Source organism: Chenopodium quinoa, unplaced genomic scaffold (genome assembly GCF_001683475.1).
Source record: "Chenopodium quinoa cultivar QQ74 unplaced genomic scaffold, ASM168347v1, whole genome shotgun sequence".
NCBI lineage: Eukaryota > Viridiplantae > Streptophyta > Magnoliopsida > Caryophyllales > Amaranthaceae > Chenopodium > Chenopodium quinoa.
The window spans coordinates 3,402,864-3,426,144 of NW_018743697.1; the positions used below are offsets into that span (position 1 = coordinate 3,402,864).

Genomic DNA, 23,281 nt, shown 5'->3' on the forward strand with positions numbered 1-23,281 from the left:
TAGATGGCTTCGTACCTCCTTTTCCGGCGTCAACGGCGTCTCTCCGGTGCATCTACCCGACGTTGAGGGCTCTTCGGTTTCACTCGGCGATCCAGTCCTGCTCCACATTTTTTATGAGTGAAAAATTTTATTTTCGGTAAAAATTAAAACAAGGGCAATAATGTCAACATTTTTAAAAAATGTGGGCTTTATGTAGAAAAACGCGGGCGATGTTTAACAAATCCCTTGCTTTTACCCCCTTTGCTCCCATCTTTCTCAGTTATTACACTTGAATTTAATCGCAACTATCCCAACTATTTCTCGTGATTTCTCCATTTCACCTTTCTTTTCTCCTCCTACTATAGTTTCAACACGGACCCTTTACATCACATCTTCCTTGATTCAAAACTTTTGAACTTCCCCCTTTTTTTCACCTCTTATAAACCCTAATTTCCCTGTTTTTCTCAACACCCATCTAAAAAAAATCCAATTTTTGTTGCTGGGTTCTTTATTTCTGCCGATTTTTGATGTTGGGTAAGTTTTATTTTTCGTTATTTATGCTGATTTTTGGTGGTTCACTATATTTTACAATGGTTATTGCTTTCTCTGTTGTTAGTGGAGGTTTTATGGTGTGATTTTTGACATTGGATTTGCTCTTTATATGATTTAATTGATTAAATGTTGTCCTGTATTATGGGAATTATATCTAATGTTGTGAATAGTTTGCGTAAAATAGACTTTTTTTTTAATTCACTTTTTACTTAAATTTTAATTTTAATTATTGTTTTTTGGGGGAGTGGGATGGAATTGCTTTGTTTCAAGAAGAAAGCTTGTGTTTGAGAACAAAACTCTAGGTTTAGTGGAGTTCATGTGTGACCGACCCACTAAAGCATGACCTTGATGTTAGATATGTTGGTGGAAGTCAATTTTAGAAGTTTAAGAATAGGTGTTTGATGCTGAAATGAGTTAGCTGAGTGGACATTTTGGTGTATTGGCAGCTAGCATTATAGTGAGTAGTGAAATGAAGCTGGTTTTCGTAGCATTAGAGAATTCATGCTCACAATTGCAACTTCGACTCTTTGTTATAGTCTATTGAACCTTTATTATATGTAGAATAGCTATTCTATTTAGAGGTAGTTGTAGGCTAAGTGAATTATGTGCAAAGGAAAATATTGAAGGTGCTAATTATAAGTTGTTTCTTGTTAAAATGCCCCTTGTTTGATATAATAAAATTGAAACAATCCAAAAGTTATTGCTTTAGATCTTGGCTTATAGTCGATGTAAACATGGTATGAATGGAAAAATTGTTTAGGTTTTAGTAGCAAGTAGTGTGAATCTGATGAAATTCTGCAATACTTGCAGGTTAGTGTTCCTTGTATACATGTCACTTTACAGACAGATGTTAGTTGTGGCTCTTTTTGAAGTGGTAGAAGTAGCTGTTGCAGTTTTACCTACCTAATGTGCAGAACTGCTTGTTCTAGCAATTTCCTCTTTCAATATGATGGAAGAGCTCTCTGGAAGTTCTTTGGCATGACCCTTGCTTCTTGCACCAATTTATCTTTTGGATACATCATCTAAGATGGGTTAGTGTTGAGTTCGCTGGCTATATTTTTGGGTCATTTTTTGTAGACTTGAATGATTGCATCAAAGATGGATACTTTGACTGGCAATTGCGAAATTGTTGAGGTCAAGGAAGAACTTAATATGAATGATAAAGTGAGAAAGCATTACATGTTGAGGCAAGGACGTGTTTATTCCGTTGAAGATGATATCAACCAGCTATTTGACTCTGTGAATATAAAGACTTCAATAAAAGGGAAAGCCTTACAAAGGAATCCTATGAAACGGCCCATTAGGGCTAATTCGCCACAGGCATCGGGTATTGGAATTTCAGAAACTGTAAATCTGAAACAGGCACTAAGGGGATTAAGTCTCTCACAAGCATCGGAGATGGCTGCCTTGAAAAAGCGGACGCAGAAACCAAGAGGATCGTCTGGGATGTCAGATGTGGGACCAAGTAACCAGTTACACAAGACAGTAGTGGTCCAAGTGAAGGGATCTGAGCTACCAGCAAATGAAGGCAAAAGAAATCTCGTAGAGATCTCTTTTCCTGGTAAAATTATGGCCAATCTCTCTGAGACAATACCAGAATTTGTTGAAGCTAGCTCTCCAGGTTCATCAAATCAGGCTTGCAACCCCTCTACTTCGTCTATTCAGACAGACATGACAAAGTTGAAGATGGTCAGAGTATCATCACAGGATAAGATTGTGCCTTTGGCATCAGAAGCCATAAGTGAAAAGTTTAGTACAGATCAGGTTCAGAAAAATAAGCTTAAAACTTTACAGGGGACGCGTACTATTAAAAATGTTTTAGAGGTAGATGACTTAGGTTCTGCCCGTGCAGATAAAGATCAGTGTTGGACAGATGCAATTAACAAAGAGTCATGCCTAAGAAGTGGTGTCGTTGGTGACAAATTTAAGAATACAAGTAGTAGCCCACGTCTAATGAAGCCAGCCTTTTGGAACAAGAACTTTGTCAAGAGGAAAGTAAAAGCAGAGTTTGATTATACTTCTTGCAAATCTCATGCAGCTAAAGGAATTGTTAATACAGATTCGTGTCATCATCCCAAGACTAGGGAGCTGGTTGGCAAGGAAATTAGCATTTCTTTGAAGCATGAGGTTAAAATAAATGGGAAAATAACTCCAGCGTCCAATAGTAGCATTGCCTGCGCTGAGCTCAGTTCAAGTGGTCTTGATGCAAGAGTGAATCAACTATCTGTTGCAAAAGCTGATGATGGTCCAAGTGATGAAGGTAAAGCTGGTGGAAAATCAAGATCTAGAGAGAAGGGGGAGTTTTCTCAAAGTTCGAAAAGTAGCATTGGTGAGTTTAGTAGCAGCACAAGCGAAGAGAGCAGTACAAGTGGGTCTAGCCGTTGTTGTAATAGGCCACATATGTCAAAAGACACAAGATGGGAGGCTGTACACTGTGTTCAGAAGCAGCATGGATTCTTGAGTTTGAGACATTTTAAGCTGCTGAGGAGGCTTGGTTCTGGGGACATTGGAACTGTCTATCTTGCAGAGCTTGTGGGCACTAAGTGCCTATTTGCTTTGAAAGTGATGGATAATGAATTTTTATCTCGGAGAAAAAAATTGGTGCGAGCTCAAACTGAAAGGGATATCATGCAGATGCTGGATCACCCATTTCTTCCTACATTGTATGCCCATTTTACTACGGAGAAGCTCTCGTGCTTGGTTATGGAGTATTGTCCTGGTGGGGATTTACATGCTATCCGGCAGAAGCAACAAAAGAGGTGTTTCTCAGAGCATGCAGCTAGGTATATCTTGTTTATTCTGATTTGCTTTATGATGTTGCCATTAAATTTTTTCATTAGAGTAAACTATCATACTAGCAACCAGTTATTAATTTTCATGTTGTGTTTGCCTATTTATGAAGAGATTGCTTTAGTGATTCTTATAATTAGCATCTTACCTACTAGATTAAATATCCTTGTTTCATGCCCTGTTTAATTTTGTCATTGGTGCTGCATATATATATATATATATATATATATATATATATATATATATATATATATATATATATATTCTTGGGTATATCTCCTGTCTTTTTCGCTACGAAGTCGCCTGTCTTTGCTTCTCGTGTCTGTTTAATTTTATACTTGAGTTTTGTCTCATAAATGTCAACCATGATCAGGTTTTATGTTGCGGAAGTTCTCCTGGCACTGGAGTACCTTCACATGCTTGGAATTGTGTATCGAGACTTAAAGCCTGAAAATATCCTGGTCCGAGAAGATGGACATATTATGCTATCTGATTTTGACTTGTCCCTCAGATGTGTTGTCAATCCAACACTCTTCAGGTCTTCTTCACCCATTATTGAGCCTGCAAAGAAGACACCTTCCGGTATATGTTCTGAATCTAGCTGCATTGATCCATTTTGCCTCCAACCATCCTGGCAGATGTCATGCTTTACCCCTAGACTATTAACTGCTGCATCTAAAACCCGAAAGATCAAATCTGAACAAGCTGTTCAGGTTACTCCATTGCCACAGCTTGTAGCAGAACCAACTGAAGCCCGCTCCAATTCCTTCGTTGGGACTCATGAATACTTGGCTCCTGAGATTGTCAAAGGGACGGTCATGGGAGTGCTGTTGATTGGTGGACATATGGGATTTTCTTATACGAGCTGCTATATGGTAAAACACCCTTCAAAGGATCAAGTAATGAAGAGACGTTAGCCAATGTGGTATCACAGCCTCTCAAATTTCCAGACACCCCTCTAGTTAGCTTCCATGCCAAGGATCTGATTAGAGGGCTTTTAAATAAACAACCACAGAACCGTCTGGGATTTGTGAGAGGTGCTGCAGAGATAAAGCAACACCCTTTTTTCGAGGGCTTAAACTGGGCTTTAATACGCTGTGCTGTTCCCCCAGAACGACCCAAGTTCCGTGATGTTGGTAAGGGTCTCTTTTCAAGCAAGAAAGATACCAAAAGGTCTTTGGGAGTTCAGGGCAACGAGCTCATCGAGTTTGAGCTATTTTAGCCACACTGCTATCACAGCAGCTGAAAATATCGCGAAAATTTTCCCAGTTATTTTCCACAGTGAGGTAGTTAGGTATCTCATACATGTAACACAAGCATAGCTCCTAATGTAAATGTAAGAAATTAGCTATATAATCTATGGAAAAGGATTTTTCCTTGTTCATGCGTATCAGGATTATCAGCAGATGCAAAAAGCTCCATCATATCGGGTAGCTGGTGTACTCGAACATGTTTCTTTAATCATAAGTTAGTAGGTGAATAAACTAATCATGGTAGGTAATTAAGGAGCTTAATCATACCATTTCATAATGGTGAAAGTATAATTAGGATGAGCATGAGATAAGGATCTAATCATGCATGCCGTTGGGTTGCGTTAAAGCGTTCATAAAAAAGCAGGCCAAAAGTAGACACATAGTCAAATATAGAAAGCATAAATGGTGGTTTTTCTAAGGATGGTCTAGCTTTATGCAAATGATGGTAAAACCTAACAGATAAAGAAAGGACAGTGAATTGAAATGGTGGAAAAGCTTTTCCTCACTCACAAGTTTCCTTTGCCCTTTTTTCCTGCAATTTGTAGTTGAATTATGGTTTAAAATTCAAACGGATTGACACTCACAAGTTATAACAAGCTAGAGGTGTAAATGAACCACAATTTCTAAAGCATGATTTAAGGCAAATGTCATTTTCTCTTGCTCAAGAATGACAAGAAATAGAGAGGGAGTTGGACATAAGGAGAAATTTTTGGTTGGTGACATTAGTTGGCCAAAATATATGTAACTACACCACGTGAAACAAAGGAATTTGGTGAAAGTATTAGCCTATCATTTCTTATTTTTTGAGGCGTGATAAATGGTGTAATTTTGTTTAACACTATATTCATGACAATTAGTCGGTTCACTTAAGTACACAATAACCAACTTATGAGCAAATAAACCAACAAACAAAAAGAATTAATCTAGTCTTTTTAAATAAATTTGTTCTTGTGTTTGCCTTCAAGGAAAGTCATAGAATTGGGTATGCTTGATGTAATAGGAGGACTTCACTGGAAAAATGGCTATTAAGCCATACAAATTCTTTTTCCTAAAACTCTATCATATTGTTTCCAAAACTCTACCAATTAAATTAATTGACATCTATAATAAACCCACATTCTCTATAAAATCAATTTGAAATTAACTGACATCTATAATAAACCCACATTCTCTATAAAATCAATTTGAAATGATGTTGGGTTAAACAGGTTGATACTACAACAAGTATATTCATTAGTAGGTATTATGGATTAATGTGCATCATAATCAATTATCTTCCATTGATTCATCCCAATTCCATCCAAATTTCTCATAATGGACCACTCTAAAACCTTTCTTGAACCCAATATTACTGGATCATGGGAAAAAGCCCAATTCAACCAACAATACATCAGTTGGTCCCACCAATCAATTCATAAGCCACAACAACAAAACTAACAAACAAACAAATATGGATAATCCATATTATAGACCAATCCAAAACCTTCAAAACCCCAAAAACACCATCAAATTATTTTAACACAACACTTTCTTCCAACCCAGAAAAAAAATGCAGGCCTTACATTGTAACACCAGAGTGTTGGCACCAACTGTAAATTCCCAATTTTGTCATTCCACTCATTTCTCTTTTATTCCTCAATACCCTTTTGCTCCAATTTCATGCCCATCTCAATTCTCTCTTCAAAATCTAAACTTTAGTAGTAGTAATTGCTCTTTTAGAATCAGACCAATTATCCAAGCTTCTTCATCTTCATCAATGGCTTCCTCTGAAACTCCTTCATCTACTGAAGCCAAGCCTTTCTCTGTTCTCTTTGTTTGTTTAGGGAATATCTGTAGAAGCCCAGCTGCTGAGGGGGTCTTCAGAGATTTGGTTAAAAAAAGAGGGCTCGACTCTAATTTCACAATTGATTCTGCTGGCACCATTGATTATCATGAGGTGTTGATTGAAATTTGTGTTTATTTTGATTTATATTGGTAATTATAAATGGGTTTTTTCAAACAACATTTGGGTTTCTGTGTTCCTGAGTTTTTTGGTTATTGTTTGTGATTTTGAAGGGTAACCCAGCAGATTCAAGAATGAGATCAACTGCAAAGAGGCGTGGGATTGAGATTACTTCAATATCGAGGCCAATTCGGCCGTCTGATTTTAGGGATTTTGATCTCATTCTTGCAATGGATAAGTCTAATAGAGGTGGGTATTACTGTATAATACTAGTACTATCTAGGTTCCGATTTAGTTGTTACATTATTTGTTTAGATTACACTATCAATGTGATGATTAATTTGGTTCAGAAGAGATATTTTACATTGTTGAAGCTCTTTGTGTGTTAAAGGTGGTTCCAATTAATCTATGTGTGTGCTTTTATTGATGATTGTTTGTAGCTGACATACTGGAGGCACTTGATAAGTGGAAACAAAGAAACAACCTCCCTCCTGATGCTGATAAAAAGGTTATATGCTTGTCACTTTGTCAGTCATAGTTGATAAATTTGAATGTTTAAGCTCATATATTACTATGTGTTTAAATTCTGAAATTTATGATCTCTGTTTTGATGGCAATCTAGGTTAAGCTAATGTGCTCCTATTGCAAGAAACATGACGAAACTGAAGTACCAGACCCTTATTATGGTGGACAACAAGGCTTTGAGAAAGTAATGCTTGATCACTTTACTTCTAGTAGTTTGATAATGCATTATGAGTTCACATTTTGCTGGTTAATGAATGTTTTAATTGCAACAATTATGTGTATAAAATTGAAACTTCTATTTCTTTTAAGGTTGGCATAATAAGACAGCATTAATCTTAATCTATGATATTTGAAATTGCACAGCATGATGAACTTATAGGATCTGTTATACATACAGTTAACTAAATCACTTTCATGCCCTAGCAGTTAGATAATGAGCCAGGGCATGACGATGATGCCCTAACAAGCATATTCTTCTTTCTCAGAACAGCACATCTGCAATTTAACACTTTAGACTCATACTTGGCCTGAGATAGATGTATATACTTGAACTTTACATTGTTTTCTGACTTATTTGCAACCTTTCTCTTTCTTGGCACCTTGTAGCCATTCCGATGTGGCACACTCTTGTTTTCTTTTCAAATAACTAAATTATTGACTCCCATGAGTCATATATATACTCCCTCACTGAGTCACTTCCATAATAATCTACCGCATCTCTAGTTTAATTTGTCCCAACTCCCAACGTATAAGCTACTTTTAGGACTAAGTTGAGCTTCATTCTATCCTATATAGTTAAAGATCCTCTGCAACTCATATCCAAGAGTTCCAAAGGTTCACTGTATTGGTTGTGGAGATCTAAAAGTTTAAATTTTGAAAGATAGTTATGAACTTGTGATATGATAGTTCCTTTCCTTAAAAATGTGTGAATGACTCAATTTAAACGTGACCTGTCTTGTAAAGGCAGAAATGCAGAATGATTATAACTAAACGTAGCCAAAGTCCGGGGCATGTAGTTAGTCTCAAATTCAATATATTATCTGCCACCCTTTGCTAGAGATCCTTAGAAACTGTAGAGCTGTTAGCTGTGTTGTCTCTTTATGTGATTTGTTCTTGCCTTTGGTAAATCAATCACCAGGCAGATATTCATATGATTTCAACCACTGCCTTTCACTTTTAAGGGATGGTAAATTAGGTTGTTGGTGTGGCTAGCCTCAGTTTGATTGATATAGTACATTAATTGAGATCATTAGTTAATGGTGCATCTAAATGCACTGTATAGTCATATTTCGTTGAAATCTGATTTCTCTCTGTTGCTTGCGTGACACTTTCCTTGCTAGTTTGTTTTTATAGGCTTCATTTTTCATTGCAACTCCTTTGTAACGTGAGGTTGCTTGCAATTGGTTAAGAGATAGATAACATTAGACACTTCCCATTGGACCCATTCCACTGATTTTGAGCAATCTTTGTGATTGAGGGGGTTGAATAAAATGCGCGGAGCTTTTTTATGCTATGCTTTCTTCTTAATTGGAAAATATTATGATTATTGAAAAGAGAAATGCAAACATGTCTATCCCATGTTTTCACCTTAATATTGACTAATTCTGGGAGGTAGGAAACCAAATAAATTAAGAAGACAATGATTTATTCCATCTTCATTCATGGCTGTAGCCAACACTCCTGATTATTTATTATTTTTTTTTTTTTAAAGACATTGCTTCTTATTGAAATTTGCAAAAACTTCATTAATCCTTTCACTGATAAACGTTTGTCAATCTTGTACTCATTCTACAGGTTATAGATCTTCTCGAAGATGCTTGTGAGTCCCTGTTGGAATCCATACTGACAGAGAGCCATCAGACTTGAGGATTTTGTGCCCATTTTAAGCTTGTTTATACTGCGAAATTAAATGGACGAGTGACAACAGTAATGACCCTGTCCTGTTGAGTCTCCAATATGTAAGGAGTTGATTGGGGAGGGACAGAGGGTTCCAGTATTTGAGATTTGACTATGTAAATGGGAAATAAACTTGTAAAAGGTTGAATTTAAAGATTGTAAAAATATTGATTTTAGACAACTGATTCAGTTCAATGCTAAGTCTCAATTCTGCCATATTTTAAATCATCCCGTGTAAATGTTGTAGTATATTAGAGGAAGGTATATAGGCTAACCGACTGTTATGAGATCAAGACCTACCTACATAGCTAATGCATGATGTCTTAGTACAGGTGACCATGGGCTGGCTAGGCCATGGCAAAAGTTGCTTGCCTTAAACTGATGTTAAAATGGCCTATAATACAATTAACTAATTACATTTAAATCGTCTTTAGAACCATGTTATGAGATGTCTATTGATTATTTCACCAAAATGTTATGCAGGGAATCCAGAAGCCATACGATGTTCAACTTGATATTTCCTAAATGTACATCAATACATCCTACAGGCTACAACTAGTAATGTATATCGCTGTGCCAGTTGAGATCCCTTTACTAATTTGGATTTCTGCTTTTAGATAGCCTTGTCTCTTGGAATCTGTTGTCTATTTGCTTGGTTATGCTTGAGTGATTGTTCAATTGACTGCTGAAGGACTATATATGCCGGTTGTATTGTCAAGTCAAATCATTTATTTGGGGGCAAAGTTTGAAAACATATCTGCACTTTTATTACAAGACGTGAACATATTTACAACAAAAGCATGAATCATGAAAGTCATTAGCTCCACATCTAGATGTGTATTTCAAAACTTAACTTATATCATACCAATATATAAGAAAATGATGTTGCACAACTGATTTTTTTTTGGTCAATGAAACATGGCTTGCTCTGATTTGCATTTGAACTGGCTGTGGAGGTGGCTACTTCATCCAGTGAAAGGTGCCTTGCAACTCAGACAATGTAACTCCGTTTGTGTCCCTTTCTAGATCGTTTCCTACTCCGTGAGTTAGCACTAATAGAAGAGAAAGCATTAACAAGATCCAAGTCCTCTTCATTAATCAAGATCTTGGCCTTCTGAGGTTGGGCAAGGAGGAGTTTGGCTACCAGATAACCTGCGATAGACCATGTCTGAAACATGCGTGCCTGTTTACCAATGAACCTAGCTCCCTTTGTGTCGTAATATTCAGGCCATCTGTCTCTGGATAAACGCTGTTCAGCAATTTTCACAGCTTTCTCTGCGATCTCTGGTCTGTTCATCTTGATGCATGCCACAGTTAGCTGAAAAAACATTGTAGTGTTCTGTCAGCTGTTTTGCCCAATATTATTACTCTTGTAACACTACTGCCTAATGGAATCATTAAAACATTTTAAAGCACTACCTGAAAGCCTCAAACTGCATGCAAGATAAATAAGTCTTGAAATTTATATGCTCATCTTCTTACTCTAATTCTATTTCCCAGTCAACAAAACATTTTCCCACTCTATTCCGTCTCAATGTTAATATTACCAGTACTATATAGGGTATCCGTGTCCTAAGTTACATTCTACCTAGTTTATCCTCAAGACATTCTTTTTTTCCTAATGTTGAGATGATATTAACTGACCTGCCAGAGCAAAGTAGGCCATGAACCTGCATTGTGATATGACCAAGGACTGCACAAGAAACAACATGAAATTAAGATCAAGAAGCCAAATTGTGGGACAAGTAAAAATATTTCAGCAAGTAGGCACATTACGTGTTCTTTGGATCACCTCCTGTGACAATTCGCCACTCTTGGTCTTCAAGGGCAGGATAACAAATTTTGAAGGGCATATCTGCCACGAGATCAGCCCACTTTGCTTCAACAAAATCTAATATGGCATGTGATTGAGTTGGTGTTGCCAGATTGCTTACTATTGACCAGAAGTTTCCGAGTGAGAAGAATCTGAAATCCATGTGAGCAGGTTGCAGGTTTCCTATCAGATACCCACCTATTTCAGGCATCCACTCTGCTAACCATGGTGGGATTTGTTCAGGGTAGATATTGAACTTGTTTACTGCATCAAACGAATATTCTTCAGTCTTGTAACGGTAAATTTCATTGAGTTTCCTCATATCAATCCAGTAGTACTCCCTGATGTGAAATGATAGAGCAAACAACCGACTGTTAAGTGCTCTTATAATTTCATCTGATCCATCTTCAGTAGTGAGCATCTCACGTGCACAGAGCAATGCCGAATAAAACAATGCCTACAAAAATAGGTAGATTTGAAAAGTATTTAAGCTATAAGAGGCTATTTCGCTTTGAAATGAGGAAGAAAATTTTAGTAAAGTATATCAAAAGACTACTTATCAGCCTGAATTTTCAAGAATATCAACATTGATCGATTAATCCTAATGACTTAAAGTAATATTAAATCCACCTGAATTTCAAGGGGATGACCGTGAATTCCCATACGACGATCTATCATGCAAGAGCCATCAGTCACCAGCAGAGTTGGAAACATGTCAAAACCATCAGCAAGACACAGCTTCAAAATCATTTTCATTCCAGTCTGAACATCAATCCTTTCTTGTACTGAGAGATCTCCAGTGCATTTTCCATACGCTCGCAACATTATAATCCACCAAAGTCCTGAATGGAAGTCATAGCAAGAAACATAGAGGTAAGAACCAGCTCATAAACCAGCCTTTACTTCAAAACAACTATTAGATCTTGAGAGCTTGTACACCAACCAGAGTCAACTGGAGCAACACGGCCAATTGCTGCCTCACCAAAATCAGGATCTAGTACTTCTTCAGTAGCAGAATCATCGCTATCTAGGGCAATAGTTCGTACTTTAAAGCTGGCAGGCATCAACCCTTGCCCTGGACTATGGCAATCCATGGTTTTCTCCCAGCTCTGGGATGACACAAGCCATTAAGATCTCTCGTCAAGCCAAAAGAAGGAATTATCAGAAGTGACTAAACATATTTAATTGTCAAAGATGTGAATATGAGGTGTTGAGGTTCAAGCTCTCCTATCTTCATGGTCACATATACCAAATCAACACATTATGACATGGATTGCAATATCAGGGTATAGAATCTAGCCATACTATCCTCCTCTTAATCTCTCTTGTCCCACCCCTCTTGTTTCTGTTTCTATAAAACAATCTTAAATTCATAAGCCACTTTCTTCATGAGGTTAACACGCACAGTTACAATGAAATGAGTTAATATGCAAAACGCCAAAATCACTCACATATATTATATTACTCCTAGTCTTTGTTCTACCTCAAGTACACATGTACACTTAAGCCAAGAGTATGAAATGCTTCATTTTCAGGCAAAAATATGCTGGTCTGACACTTGAAGCTGAGTTTGGGTAACATAGTTCATATATATTCATATATAAAGAGGAGCAAGGCAATGCCTGTACAATCTCCCGAATACTTTTCATGATATTTTTTCAAGAGATGTAAGAAATTCCACATGAAAGATTAAGATGAACAACTTAAGATCTTGCAACCAAGGTATAATATGGCTGAATTGTAACTGTATCATACATACCTGCAATTGAAGGGTGTGAAGGATGAAGTTCCGAACAATTTCATACTCGCCCTTCAAAAGAAATGCCATTGCAGAAGGCACAAAGTCACGGATGAAGACCTGGTCATAGTTCAGAATACTTGTGGAGGTTGGATCATTAGCTGCAATCGTTCCCACAGGACTACCGCAATAGTAAACAATGGATTCTCTAAGTAGCTCCCACGCCTCATCCTCTATTGAATCCGCATTAACCCTCAATGCTTTCTCACTTTTTGCTGCTGCAGCAGCTAACTTTTCACTGGATATGACTTCATTAACATGTAGATTAGCATTAACATCATTTGAATTTGGTTTAAACTCGTCATCCCCACTAGAATACAAGGGTCCATTTAAACCATCTGAACTCAAACAACCAAGCCTCTTAGCTCTACTACTTCTCCAAGGAGGAACATAATTTATCCTCCGGTAACAACTATCGAATTTCAGGAGATTTCTCTTCCCCCTTGAACCCTTTAAATTTTTAGTGCATGTCAAAAAACCTGAGTAACTCAAGTTGGATTTAAGAACAGAATCAGATTGAAGGATTGGATGCCAAAGAGCAGGCCCAGAAAAATAATGCAGAATTCCTTCTGCAATAGCCATTCCTGATCTTTTTTCACTCAATTTGTACTTCTAATAATACTTTTAATAATTTGGGACCTACCAAAAAAATCCCACATCATAAGCTCAACTAGGAAACAATTCAAAACATAAATTACCTAAACAAAATAGATTAAACAAGAAAACATTTATCATCACCCAAGTTATAAAAAAAAATTAAAAATAAAAAGATTACTAGTCTTGGGTCGTATACAAGAACTAGGATCAAATTCCGTCTATATTAAGAGATTAAATACTAACCCAGATGCAAAATAATCTGCAAGTTCATCAATTAAGATAAAGTATGTAATTATATTGCCGCACCCCATCAAACCACAAAGCAATCAAATTCATATAATCACGCGGAAAAGGGGAAAGTTGTAATCTTTATATACATAAAATACAAATCTTCCACTATATTTTCTATAAACAGACAATAAATTCATGGGAAATTTTGATATTAAAAAAATGAATAAAACATTAAAATTACCTGAATCATAGCTGATAAAAAGAGGGATTTTGATTAATTATCTTAGTCGATGATGTATGATGAATTTCTTCACCATTTAATGAAGATAGAAATGAATAAATGTGTAAAAAAGGAGTATTTTAAGATATTGGAAGTTGTAAATATGGCGGTTGCCTCTGGTTCGTTACTTTGTTTGCACAATTTGTAAGAAACAGAGGAAGAAGAGAGAAGAGGCTACTAGAATATTGCCACGACGTCGTTTAGTCGTTGAGTTAACGAGGTCGTTTATGGGAGTGCAGACCCTACCCAAATAAATTTCACTTTCATACTCTTAGCATCATTTTCATTTTACAACATTCTTATGTTTATCATATAACTATGTTATGTTAATATGTTATTAATGTCGTTGCACCAAAAAATATCTATTAATGTTGTAAGTAAATAAAAAAAAAAATGGTGAAAGAGAAATTAGAGAATGAAATGTTATTAATGTCATTAATTATTAATAAATTAATACATATTGGAATTTCTTTTTTGAGAGAGTACATAATAGGGTACTGCAATTTAGATTGTATTACATGATTATGTTGTTTAGCTAATCAATATGCGGTGCGATTAACTTCTCTATAATAGCAACCTCTTATTCTCTTCTACAATTAAGAGTTTTGCATTTACGTATGATGTGTGTGTACGATTGTACGTAGAGTTAGGTCGAGTTTCTTTCCTAAAAATGCACACAACAACTTCCAAATCAACAGAAAGTTGGATATTTCTATATCCTTCATTATTACCTAAGCGTTACACCCTCATTCGTATAACTCACATTATGGTTACTTTTTTTTTTTTTACAAAGTATTGTTACTAGTAATTAAGTAGTCATATATGACGCAATTTTACTTGAAAAACTTTTATAACCATATTCATACTCTCCACATTACTTGATTATAAAAAAAGATATAATTGTATAATTAATTGTAAGACATTATGTTATTTCAAGACATCTTGATTAAGGAATAGGAACACTGTGAATTGTTGTCTTTTCTTGATCACTACTGATATCCATTGAATCCACTTAATTTTATTTTCATTATTATACAAGTAAAGCAAATATAGTGTAAAAAAATGTTGCAATTATGTTCATAGTTTGGGAATACATTGTTTAAGTACTCCATATTGCTGATATATTCTAGTTTTGCTGATTGATTACTTTGTTTTGCATAGAATTGCAACCAAGATATGACCATGATGATAAAATGTACGAAGTATTTGTTCATAGATGCTTGAAAGAGTTGAAACAGAGTAAACAACGCGTCTAATGTAAACATATATACGTGCCAATTAACAAAAGAAAAGCTCCACAATTTCAACACTCCAAAAATTGATTTTGGCACCCTAATTCTGATTGTCAACTAACTAGGACCTGCACTGGAAACTAAACGTTCAAAAAAAGTTAAATCTTGGGACGACGCCGACTGCAAAGAGGTAGTAGCTTCATGAAACTTTACAATTGAGCTGACCAAAAACAAAAGATTGAACGAAAACAGAGTCATCCAGTTGGGGCATGCTACAGCTTCTCTTCAACTATTAACTAGCAGTATCCATGCAAGCAAGAATATCCTTCTTACTCTCTGCAACACAATGTCGCCTCATATCATAATTCAGTTTGTCAAAGTCCTCCACAATCCCGAGATAGCCATATAGTGAATCTTCAGCCTTGTCTTCTGGCTTTTGAGAATCTCCCTCATTGCTCCCAATTCCAGCATCTATCTCTTGAAGCTCAGCCCTTCCATGTTTTTTCCGAGAAAAAACGTTATGAAGTCTTTCAGCTTCTTGCAAACCAGAAAGAGTACCGTTGAACTTTGCCAATATGATATTTGGATTTCCAGGTTTTCCATGGCATACTGTCGTCTTTTCTTCACTCAAACCCATATCTGAAGCACATGCCGGAAACACACAACCAAAGACACGAGAAGGATCAAGCAACACCATGAAGTAGATTATAAAATATTGCACGAAGATGTATAAAAATTATAATTAAAAATAAATATGCATAATAGAACAAACCAACTTCATCATGTCATATTGTTGTCAGGCAACTAACAAAAGGGTAACCAGTCAAGTTGTACTCGAGATAGTGACAAATTAAATCACAGGTTCAGCGATAAAACTTGGATTCGTACCAAATGAAGAGCCTCACCCAAGCAAAATAATGGCCAGTTTAATTGGAGCTAATATTGGAAAGAAAGATAACAAAAAAGAGGATGGAAGCTAGGAGGAAAAAAGAAATAAAGGGAGGAGGGGTGTTGAAAGATTAAATGCTTACCTCTCAAGATATTCTCAACCTGCTCAATTGAAATCTTCACTTGCTCATTGTTATAGAAGTCTCTAGCAGAACCATTGTGAATGATTACAACAGGAGGCCACATAATAATATCCTCCTTTAAAGCCCAAGCTTCTGCATCAGGTAAAGACTGACAAACCCACCGGCCATTAGAAGCAACTGTTGGATCCCATCCCATTAAGATACATAGAGCTCTATGAAACCCTAGATGTGCTGCTCTAAACCCAATCTTAACAGATGTGAATGCATGTGATGCAACATCTTTTGTTTGAATAAACTCTTTAGAGCTGTTGGAAAAAGGCACATCACAACAGTAAGTTAACTTGCTAAAGAACAGTTAGTAGCATCCAGGTGATCTAAGTCCAGCTTTTGTTCACATATTTAGCATCAGCACCTTACAAAATTATTCTTGATCATACTACAAGGCTTGCAACAACTACTAAACCCAAAATTGACAGCATAAATAAAATAAAACAAAACAAAAAGATAAATTTACACCACTACGGACAAAGAAACAAGGGAGATGTAACAAGCTTGTTTTCAAAAAAAAGAAAAAAAAAGAAAAGATGTAACAAGCTCAAACAAAGACAAGAGAAGGAAGCTAATTTAAGAATAACACATATAATGCTCAAAAGGGGAGTGTCAAATGGCCAAAAGAATGATTCAAAATAAGGATTCTAAGCAGGTTTAATATTTTAGAAAACTTAGTGGACATAAGAATATAAGATATATGTTATTCCAGTGTCAAATCTTGGGTAAATACTTTAAGATCAGCAATGTTGGCACGTTGTCCAGACCTCCTAAGAATAGATAAGTAAGAAAAAAGAGAAATCCTCGGTCTCAGGGCTCAGTTCACAGCTTAACATAGTTTTTTTTTTTTTTTTCATCTAGCTCTCAGTATCAATCATCAAGAGCTACCCTTATTCTTATAATGATAAAGCATCACAATAGCAGGCATCTTAGGACCTAAGATGTTTATTTACCACTCATTAAATCATACTGAATATTTAATAGCCAAAAACAACTGTATTAATCAAAATATTCACATAGTTGCAAGGTTGAGGAATATACTGATTAGCAATAGGGCATCTAATTAAAGAGAATCAAATCAATGTCAAGACAGACCTGGAACATATGACGCACTTCAATGTACCAGCTTTTCCTTGCTCCTTGAACTTTTTCTGTCGACCTAGGTTTGTATTCAAGTAAAGCATGCATTTTAAACACCAATGGTCCACTTGACGCTTAAGTTCTTCAGTGTTTTCTGGAGGATCTTTCTCCATGGGTTTCACCTTGAGTATTGAATGGTCTGGATCAGCTTCTTGTGGAGGACCTGCCTCTTTTGTACTCCCAGAGTTTTTAGCAGCTAGCTTCTGCTGAGACTCTATGTCAAGTCCAGAATGTGAAACTGGAGTATCAGATGAAGAAACATCCATAAAAGATGGTCGCTTGAGCCTCTTTCTAGTGCTGTTGCACTTTTCTTTGCCATGAGGTTGTGAATCAATGTGGTTAACATTCAGAGAAGGCTTGACAGTGCTTCTATCATTGCCCTTCAAAAATTTCAAGGCCTTAGGTCCATAACAACGAGGTATGAAATGAGGGTACTTAAGCCGGTTTTTTATATCATTGCTGTCAGTTTCACCAGGTTTGCTTAAACGGCTTTGCAATCTCTTGGACAAACCACCAAATAGCTGTTTAGATTCAGTTTTAGGCTTTCTTGCAGTTTCATTTGAATGAAAATACTGACTTAAACTCCTATTTGAGTGACCTAACTCGTTATCAAGATCAGCACTTAAAAGCCTATTATCATAGCTCAAAGCACCTCTACCACCCAAGGTAGAAGTTCTGTGCTTAGACCCACTCATCTTTCCAACCAACCCACGCTTTCTTTTAGAAATTTTCTTGGGATGGTCATGCAAATCAATCTCTCTTGACCTCAATACCTGCTCTGGATCTTCATCAACAGTTAGAGTTCCTTCCTCTAAAGTTGAATAGTTCCCGGTTTGGTCTTCATATGATGCACCATATGCATCAATTTCATAAGGATACTCTTCTTCATGAGGTGTTGTTTCATAATTAGTCTGTGTTTGATGTTCACGATAGCAACTTGTTGGTTTCAATTCAACCCCACCATATTGTATCTCATGGGGAGTCGTTCTAAAGCCATTGCCATCCGTGATAGGCGCCTCTCGCAGTGTGTGATCAGAACTATGCCGTCTATCATCTTTATGTCTGGGCAAGGCAGGATTTAAAGTGTCATTTTCAAATGTTTCTCCATAGTTATTGTAACCTTGGACATTCTCATATTTGTCATAAGCATCTTCTGATAAAGCTCTTCCATAATTCTTTCCAGACCTTTGACTCTCTGAATGCATGCACTCAGCATGCCTGCCTGTATTTGAATTAGGCCCTGCTCTTAGATAAACACCATCATTGTTTGAAATAGATAAAGCATTTGTACCAGCTTTAGAGTATAATATGCCATGGGAATCATAGCAACTTGAAGATGGATTATTCCCACTAGTTCCAATCCCATCCGCAGGATGATGGAAAACTACTTGGCGTGGAACGTCCAAATTTGGAAAGGTAATTCCTTGCGATGGGGTATGTTGACCACTAGACTGTGAACGTGGAGTCAAACTACGAGAGCTATCCTCACCCTGAAACCTATGATAATTTCCATCCTCGTAAGGATTTGCTGATGAAAATTCCCTATCCATATGCTGAGAATAGTTCCTTGCCAGATACCTCCCACCATCTTCAGCCGGACGACAAGTCATCACACTCCTTGTGCGTCTATGATATTCAGCATCTTCAACTGAAAGCCCAGTCTGTTTCCTAGAGCTTCTACTGTACTCGACATCTTCAACTGGATGACCAATCATATTCGTGGTGTTTCCATTATAATCAGCCTTTTCAATCCGAAGACCAGTCAAATTCCTAGTGTGTCCATTATAATCAGCATCTTCAACCCGAAAACCAGTCACATTCCTATTCTGTGTATGATACTCAGCACCTTCATTTGGAAGTTCAGTCATAACATTCCTAATACGTCCATGATAGTCCGGATCATCAACCAAAACACATGTCACATTCCTAGTACGTCCACGATATTCAGCATTACGAGCATTATATTCATTAGTTGGTAAATTCCTAAACACCTCGCCTTCAACAAGTATCGTTTCCCTACCATTATTTTCATTCCCACTGATTCTCTCATCAACAACCATAGAATTCCCTGGTTCTCTCATCAAATTCTTCCACTGAAACTTCGATGCCGTATCACCATCCCTAATTGGAATATCCTGATCATTAAACCGCGAAAATGTCTGCAATTGTCTATCACCATTTCGGCTCATTCTAACCAAGCCAACCCCTCTCTCTTCAGCAACAACATCCCTAATTGAAATATCATGATCATTAAACCGCGAAAATGTCTGCAATTGTTCATCACCATTTCGGCTCATCCTAACCAAGCCAACCCCTCTCTCTTCAGCAGCACCATCCCTAATTGCAATATCCTGATCATAAAACCGCGAAAATGTCCCCAATTGTCCATCATCATAACGGCTCATCATAACCAAGCCAACCCTTCTCTCTTCAGCAGCACCATCCCTAATTGGAATATCCTGATCATTAAACCGCGAAAATGTACGCAATTGTTCATCACCATTTCGGTTCATTCTAACCAAACCAACCCCTCTATCTTCAGCAGACAAATGTCGACTACTACCGCGTTCTCTTTCCCCAATTCTCTCACCATGATAATCCATTTCTCTTCTACCATCATCATCTTGTCTATCTACAATTCTTCTTCCCTCCCTCGTCATATTACCACAAAAACTTAAACCCAGAAATTCCAACTATTATAAACCTAATTTCCTCAAGTAACAGCGATTAACATAAACAACATGCATCTACGCTAAATCATAGCAATCCTTCGCAAAAACAAAGTGAAAACTCGGAATATATTCAGAAATTTAAAACGAAACCATTGCGAAAAATAAAATCAACATTTAAAAACAAAAACAGCAATTGCGAAATTAAAGAAAAAGAGAAGAAATTACTTTAATTTTTGCGAAGAACACTTCTGATAAAGCAAAGAGCAAACCCTAAGACAAAATTCTTCTGGGCGGGAAAACAAGAAATGTCGAAAATTTACCTAGAAAACGACGGGAAATCAGGGAACGAAGTTGTTGATAGAGGTGAAAGAATCAATCCAATGAAACAGTAATAAAATTTGGGGGATTTTGCAGAAGATAAAATTCATGCGAGGTTAAGTTAATTGGGGTTTTGGGGAAGTTTCTAGAATTTCTGTAGAACAGAGGAGAGAGAATATAGGAAGATGAGTGTTCGCATTTTTATAATTTTCGCTGGGATTTTTCAACTTTTTTTTTTATTTATTGGACGGAGGTTTTGGTATCAAGTATCAACGATTAGGGCGTATTTAGATTTTTTTTTTTTTTTTTTTTTTTTGACAAAAGGGCATATTTAGATTGATTGAACTGAACTTATTAAAACTAAACTAAGGCCCCTTTTGGTTTCATTTTCAATCGAAAATTAGTTTTCAGGGAAAACATATTTTCAAGGAAAAACACAATTGCAAATTAGTTTTCCTTTGTTTGGTTGCATACAAGAAAAGTCCAAGAAAAATAAAAAATAAGAGTGGAAATGTAAGGATGAGTGAGAGGGAAGTAAAAAAAAAGAGGTAAGGAGGAGAGAGGAAAATGTGGCTTCCCTTGTTTTTGGAAGGAAAATGTTTTCCATCATGAAGGTTGGAATTTTCCACCCTTGAAAAATTGTTTTCCACTCCTTAACAAACCAAACAAAGGAAAATGGGAAAAAATGGAAAATTCATTTTCCATGAAAACCTTTTACATCAAACCAAACAGGGCCTAAACTGAAAATAATATGGAGAGAATAGACCCCTTTTTTTTCGGGCTCTTTGTGTTATTCTTGAGATATTTGTGAATGTTTTGGAACAAGTTTGGGCTATACTAGTATCAGACCTGATCAATGGGCGGGCCGGGTCGAGGCATAAAATCAGTTCATTTCTCGGGTCAAGCCTAGTTTCGAGCCAAAATTTTCATGCCCAAACCCGCCCAAAATGGACGGGCCGTGCGGGCTTTTCGGGCCGAGCCAAAAAAATGAACTAAAATAGCTTTTAAATGCAATCCCAAGCCCGCCCAAAAAGATAAAAAATTCGGGTCGGAATATGCTGCCCAAAACCCGCCCAAAATCGGGCCGGGTCGCCGGGTCAGCGGGTCGGGCTTGTTTTGATCAGCTCTAACTAGTACTAGACTTAAAACCGTAAATAATTAGCCTAAAACTTGCACCATATGTCAATATTCATGCTCTGATAAGTTCAGTTTAATTTCTAATTTCCAATTTAGTTCTAACTAGTACTAGACTTATTTTAGAACATGCCCTAATAAGAGAAGGAAATTAGAAATTAAACTGAACTTATTAGAGCTGAACTAAACTGAAAATAATCGTAAATAATTAAAACCGTAAATAATTAGCCTAAAACTTATTAGGGAATGTTCTAATACGTTTATTTTCAGTTTAGTTCAGCTCTAATAAGTTCAGTTTAATTTCTAATTTCCTTCTCTTATAAAATATTCAATCCCAGTTCAGTCCAGCTCTAATAAGTTCAGTTTAGTTCAGTTCAGTTAAGCCCAGTTCAGTCAATCAGAAAAGGCCCTAACTCATATGTAAAAGACATCTATGGTAGCCTTATAGGCGTGTTACACTGGCAACATTTAATATATTCAATTTTCTATTTGATACGGAGTGGTTTGAAAAAGGTAATAAATCCTCAACATCCAAGTAGTAATGATTCATAATGGCATCTGTAATTTTACTTGAAATGTATTAATATTGTTTAATTGTCAAAAATAAGGCTTGAAACATAAGATGCAAAATTTTATAGGGTTGTCAAAAAAAAATTATAGGGGTTGCAAATTGGGTAGGATATGACAATATTGTGAGAAATTATATTTATAATTTCTCACAATATTGTCATATCCTACCCAATCAAGAAATTTTGTAATTTCTCACAATATATTGGAAAATTTAGAACCAGTATAAGATGGTTGCACCCAACACTTATGTTGGTCGAAGAAAATAAGAACAATGAGATTTGTTTTAGACCTAATAAGTAAGAATCACTTCATATTTGTTAAAACAACTAAGGGCCTGTTCACATTTACTTAATTTCAGTTTAGTTTAGTTTAGTTCAGTTCAGTTCAATTTAGCTCCTAATTTCCTTCTCTCATAAAATATTCATTTCAGCTCAATTTAGTTCAGTTTAGTTCAGTTCAGCTCCATTCAGTTCAGTTCAGCTCAGTTCAGTAAATGTGAACATACCCTTATTCTTTATCATTTTGATGGAAGTAAGGTTTAGTTTCATACTTGGTATACTTGTTGCAAACTTAATTCATTGTACCAAATGAGAATCAAAGAACAATAAATATTCTTTGGCTGAGGGAGATAAGATGTAGTAACTTGTAAGGAAACCATTGGCATACCAAGCTAATATCACTCGACCTTATTTAATCTCTTTTCCCTTATTTTTCAATGTCATAATATCAACTTTATGAACATGCACAAGCTTGCTACATTTACAATGCTATGCTTGAATGAATTTTCTGTGAAAGTTGCTACTTTCTCCAATTCATAAGGCACCCTCCCATACTGTGAATAATGATTATTAATTTTAAGTTAATGATAGTTGTTAAATACTTTAAACTAGATACAAAGTATATGATTCGATGCCATACAATCGGATGTCTGTAGTTTGATAGCTAGAGGCCTAGAGTTGTAGTCTTGCAGGTGTAGTTCTAGCCTATTCATGTTAAGTTTATTTACGTTCTCAACTTTTACTGCCTGAGATATTTAAATAGTTTGATTATATAAATTTTGAGGGTTTTTTTTTTTTGCCACAAATATTAAGCTTGTTTTATACGAAGTAAAATCTAATCGTAAAAAATAAAGTGAAGTGAATAGTTTTATTTATTTATTTATATTCCAAGTTTTGAGATGACCGGTATCAACCTAAAATGCTTACAACGTACTTGCTTCGAAACGTGAAGCACAAATCGCATGGATATATAGATCTTAGTGTGCTAAGAAATAAGCCTGAGGCAAATGCAAAGGCAGCAATAGCAACCACAACCAGCAATTGGTAACCAAAACAAAAATTGAGAAAAGTTCCAAAAAGGCAGAGACAGTTACTCTATGATTCTAACTACTCTGTCTCTTGCAATTCAATGGCCTACCACTACTATTTTTCAAAATAAAAGTCATGGCCAAAAAGCACAACAAAAGCAAAGATAACATTAA

General features: G+C 36.2%; 3 protein-coding genes and 1 pseudogene across 3 annotated transcripts; 2 read left to right on the forward strand and 2 right to left on the reverse strand.

Moving 5' to 3' along the window:
- Positions 1–231: 231 nt before the first annotated feature.
- Positions 232–4,711, forward strand: LOC110684287 (annotated as a pseudogene).
- A 1,185-nt stretch (positions 4,712–5,896) lies between these two features.
- LOC110684288 (putative low molecular weight protein-tyrosine-phosphatase slr0328) lies at positions 5,897–9,165 on the forward strand. The gene is made up of 5 exons (XM_021860726.1): positions 5,897–6,510; positions 6,630–6,765; positions 6,957–7,024; positions 7,139–7,225; positions 8,836–9,165. The coding sequence occupies exons 1-5, from the start codon at positions 6,124–6,126 to the stop codon at positions 8,905–8,907; spliced, it is 750 nt and encodes a 249-aa protein (XP_021716418.1). The 5' UTR covers positions 5,897–6,123; the 3' UTR covers positions 8,908–9,165.
- Positions 9,166–9,681: 516 nt separating this feature from the next.
- Positions 9,682–13,914, reverse strand: LOC110684289 (neutral/alkaline invertase 3, chloroplastic-like). The gene is made up of 7 exons (XM_021860728.1): positions 13,618–13,914; positions 12,510–13,187; positions 11,694–11,859; positions 11,381–11,592; positions 10,714–11,207; positions 10,582–10,630; positions 9,682–10,255 (listed from the first exon to the last, which is right to left on the reverse strand). Exons 2-7 carry the CDS (start codon positions 13,128–13,130, stop codon positions 9,929–9,931), a joined length of 1,869 nt encoding a protein of 622 aa, XP_021716420.1. The 5' UTR covers positions 13,131–13,187; positions 13,618–13,914; the 3' UTR covers positions 9,682–9,928.
- A 934-nt stretch (positions 13,915–14,848) lies between these two features.
- On the reverse strand, positions 14,849–20,333 carry LOC110684290. Its single transcript, XM_021860729.1, has 3 exons — positions 17,063–20,333; positions 15,920–16,224; positions 14,849–15,527 (listed from the first exon to the last, which is right to left on the reverse strand). Exons 1-3 carry the CDS (start codon positions 19,765–19,767, stop codon positions 15,181–15,183), a joined length of 3,357 nt encoding a protein of 1,118 aa, XP_021716421.1. The 5' UTR covers positions 19,768–20,333; the 3' UTR covers positions 14,849–15,180.
- Positions 20,334–23,281: the final 2,948 nt, after the last annotated feature.

Coding starts and splice junctions, on each gene's coding strand:
- LOC110684289 (XM_021860728.1), bottom strand. CDS start 13,130: ATGGCTATTGCAGAAGGAATTCTGCATTATTTTTCTGGGCCTGCTCTT. Junction 11,860..12,509: donor TTCACACCCTTCAATTGCAG/GTATGTATGATA, acceptor GTGTCATCCCAG/AGCTGGGAGAAAACCATGGA. Junction 10,631..10,713: donor GGAGGTGATCCAAAGAACAC/GTAATGTGCCTA, acceptor TTTCTTGTGCAG/TCCTTGGTCATATCACAATG.
- LOC110684290 (XM_021860729.1), bottom strand. CDS start 19,767: ATGACGAGGGAGGGAAGAAGAATTGTAGATAGACAAGATGATGATGGT. Junction 16,225..17,062: donor AAGTGCGTCATATGTTCCAG/GTCTGTCTTGAC, acceptor TTTTTCCAACAG/CTCTAAAGAGTTTATTCAAA. Junction 15,528..15,919: donor GGTTGAGAATATCTTGAGAG/GTAAGCATTTAA, acceptor CATGTGCTTCAG/ATATGGGTTTGAGTGAAGAA.
- LOC110684288 (XM_021860726.1), top strand. CDS start 6,124: ATGCAGGCCTTACATTGTAACACCAGAGTGTTGGCACCAACTGTAAAT. Junction 6,511..6,629: donor GCACCATTGATTATCATGAG/GTGTTGATTGAA, acceptor GTGATTTTGAAG/GGTAACCCAGCAGATTCAAG. Junction 7,226..8,835: donor GACAACAAGGCTTTGAGAAA/GTAATGCTTGAT, acceptor CTCATTCTACAG/GTTATAGATCTTCTCGAAGA.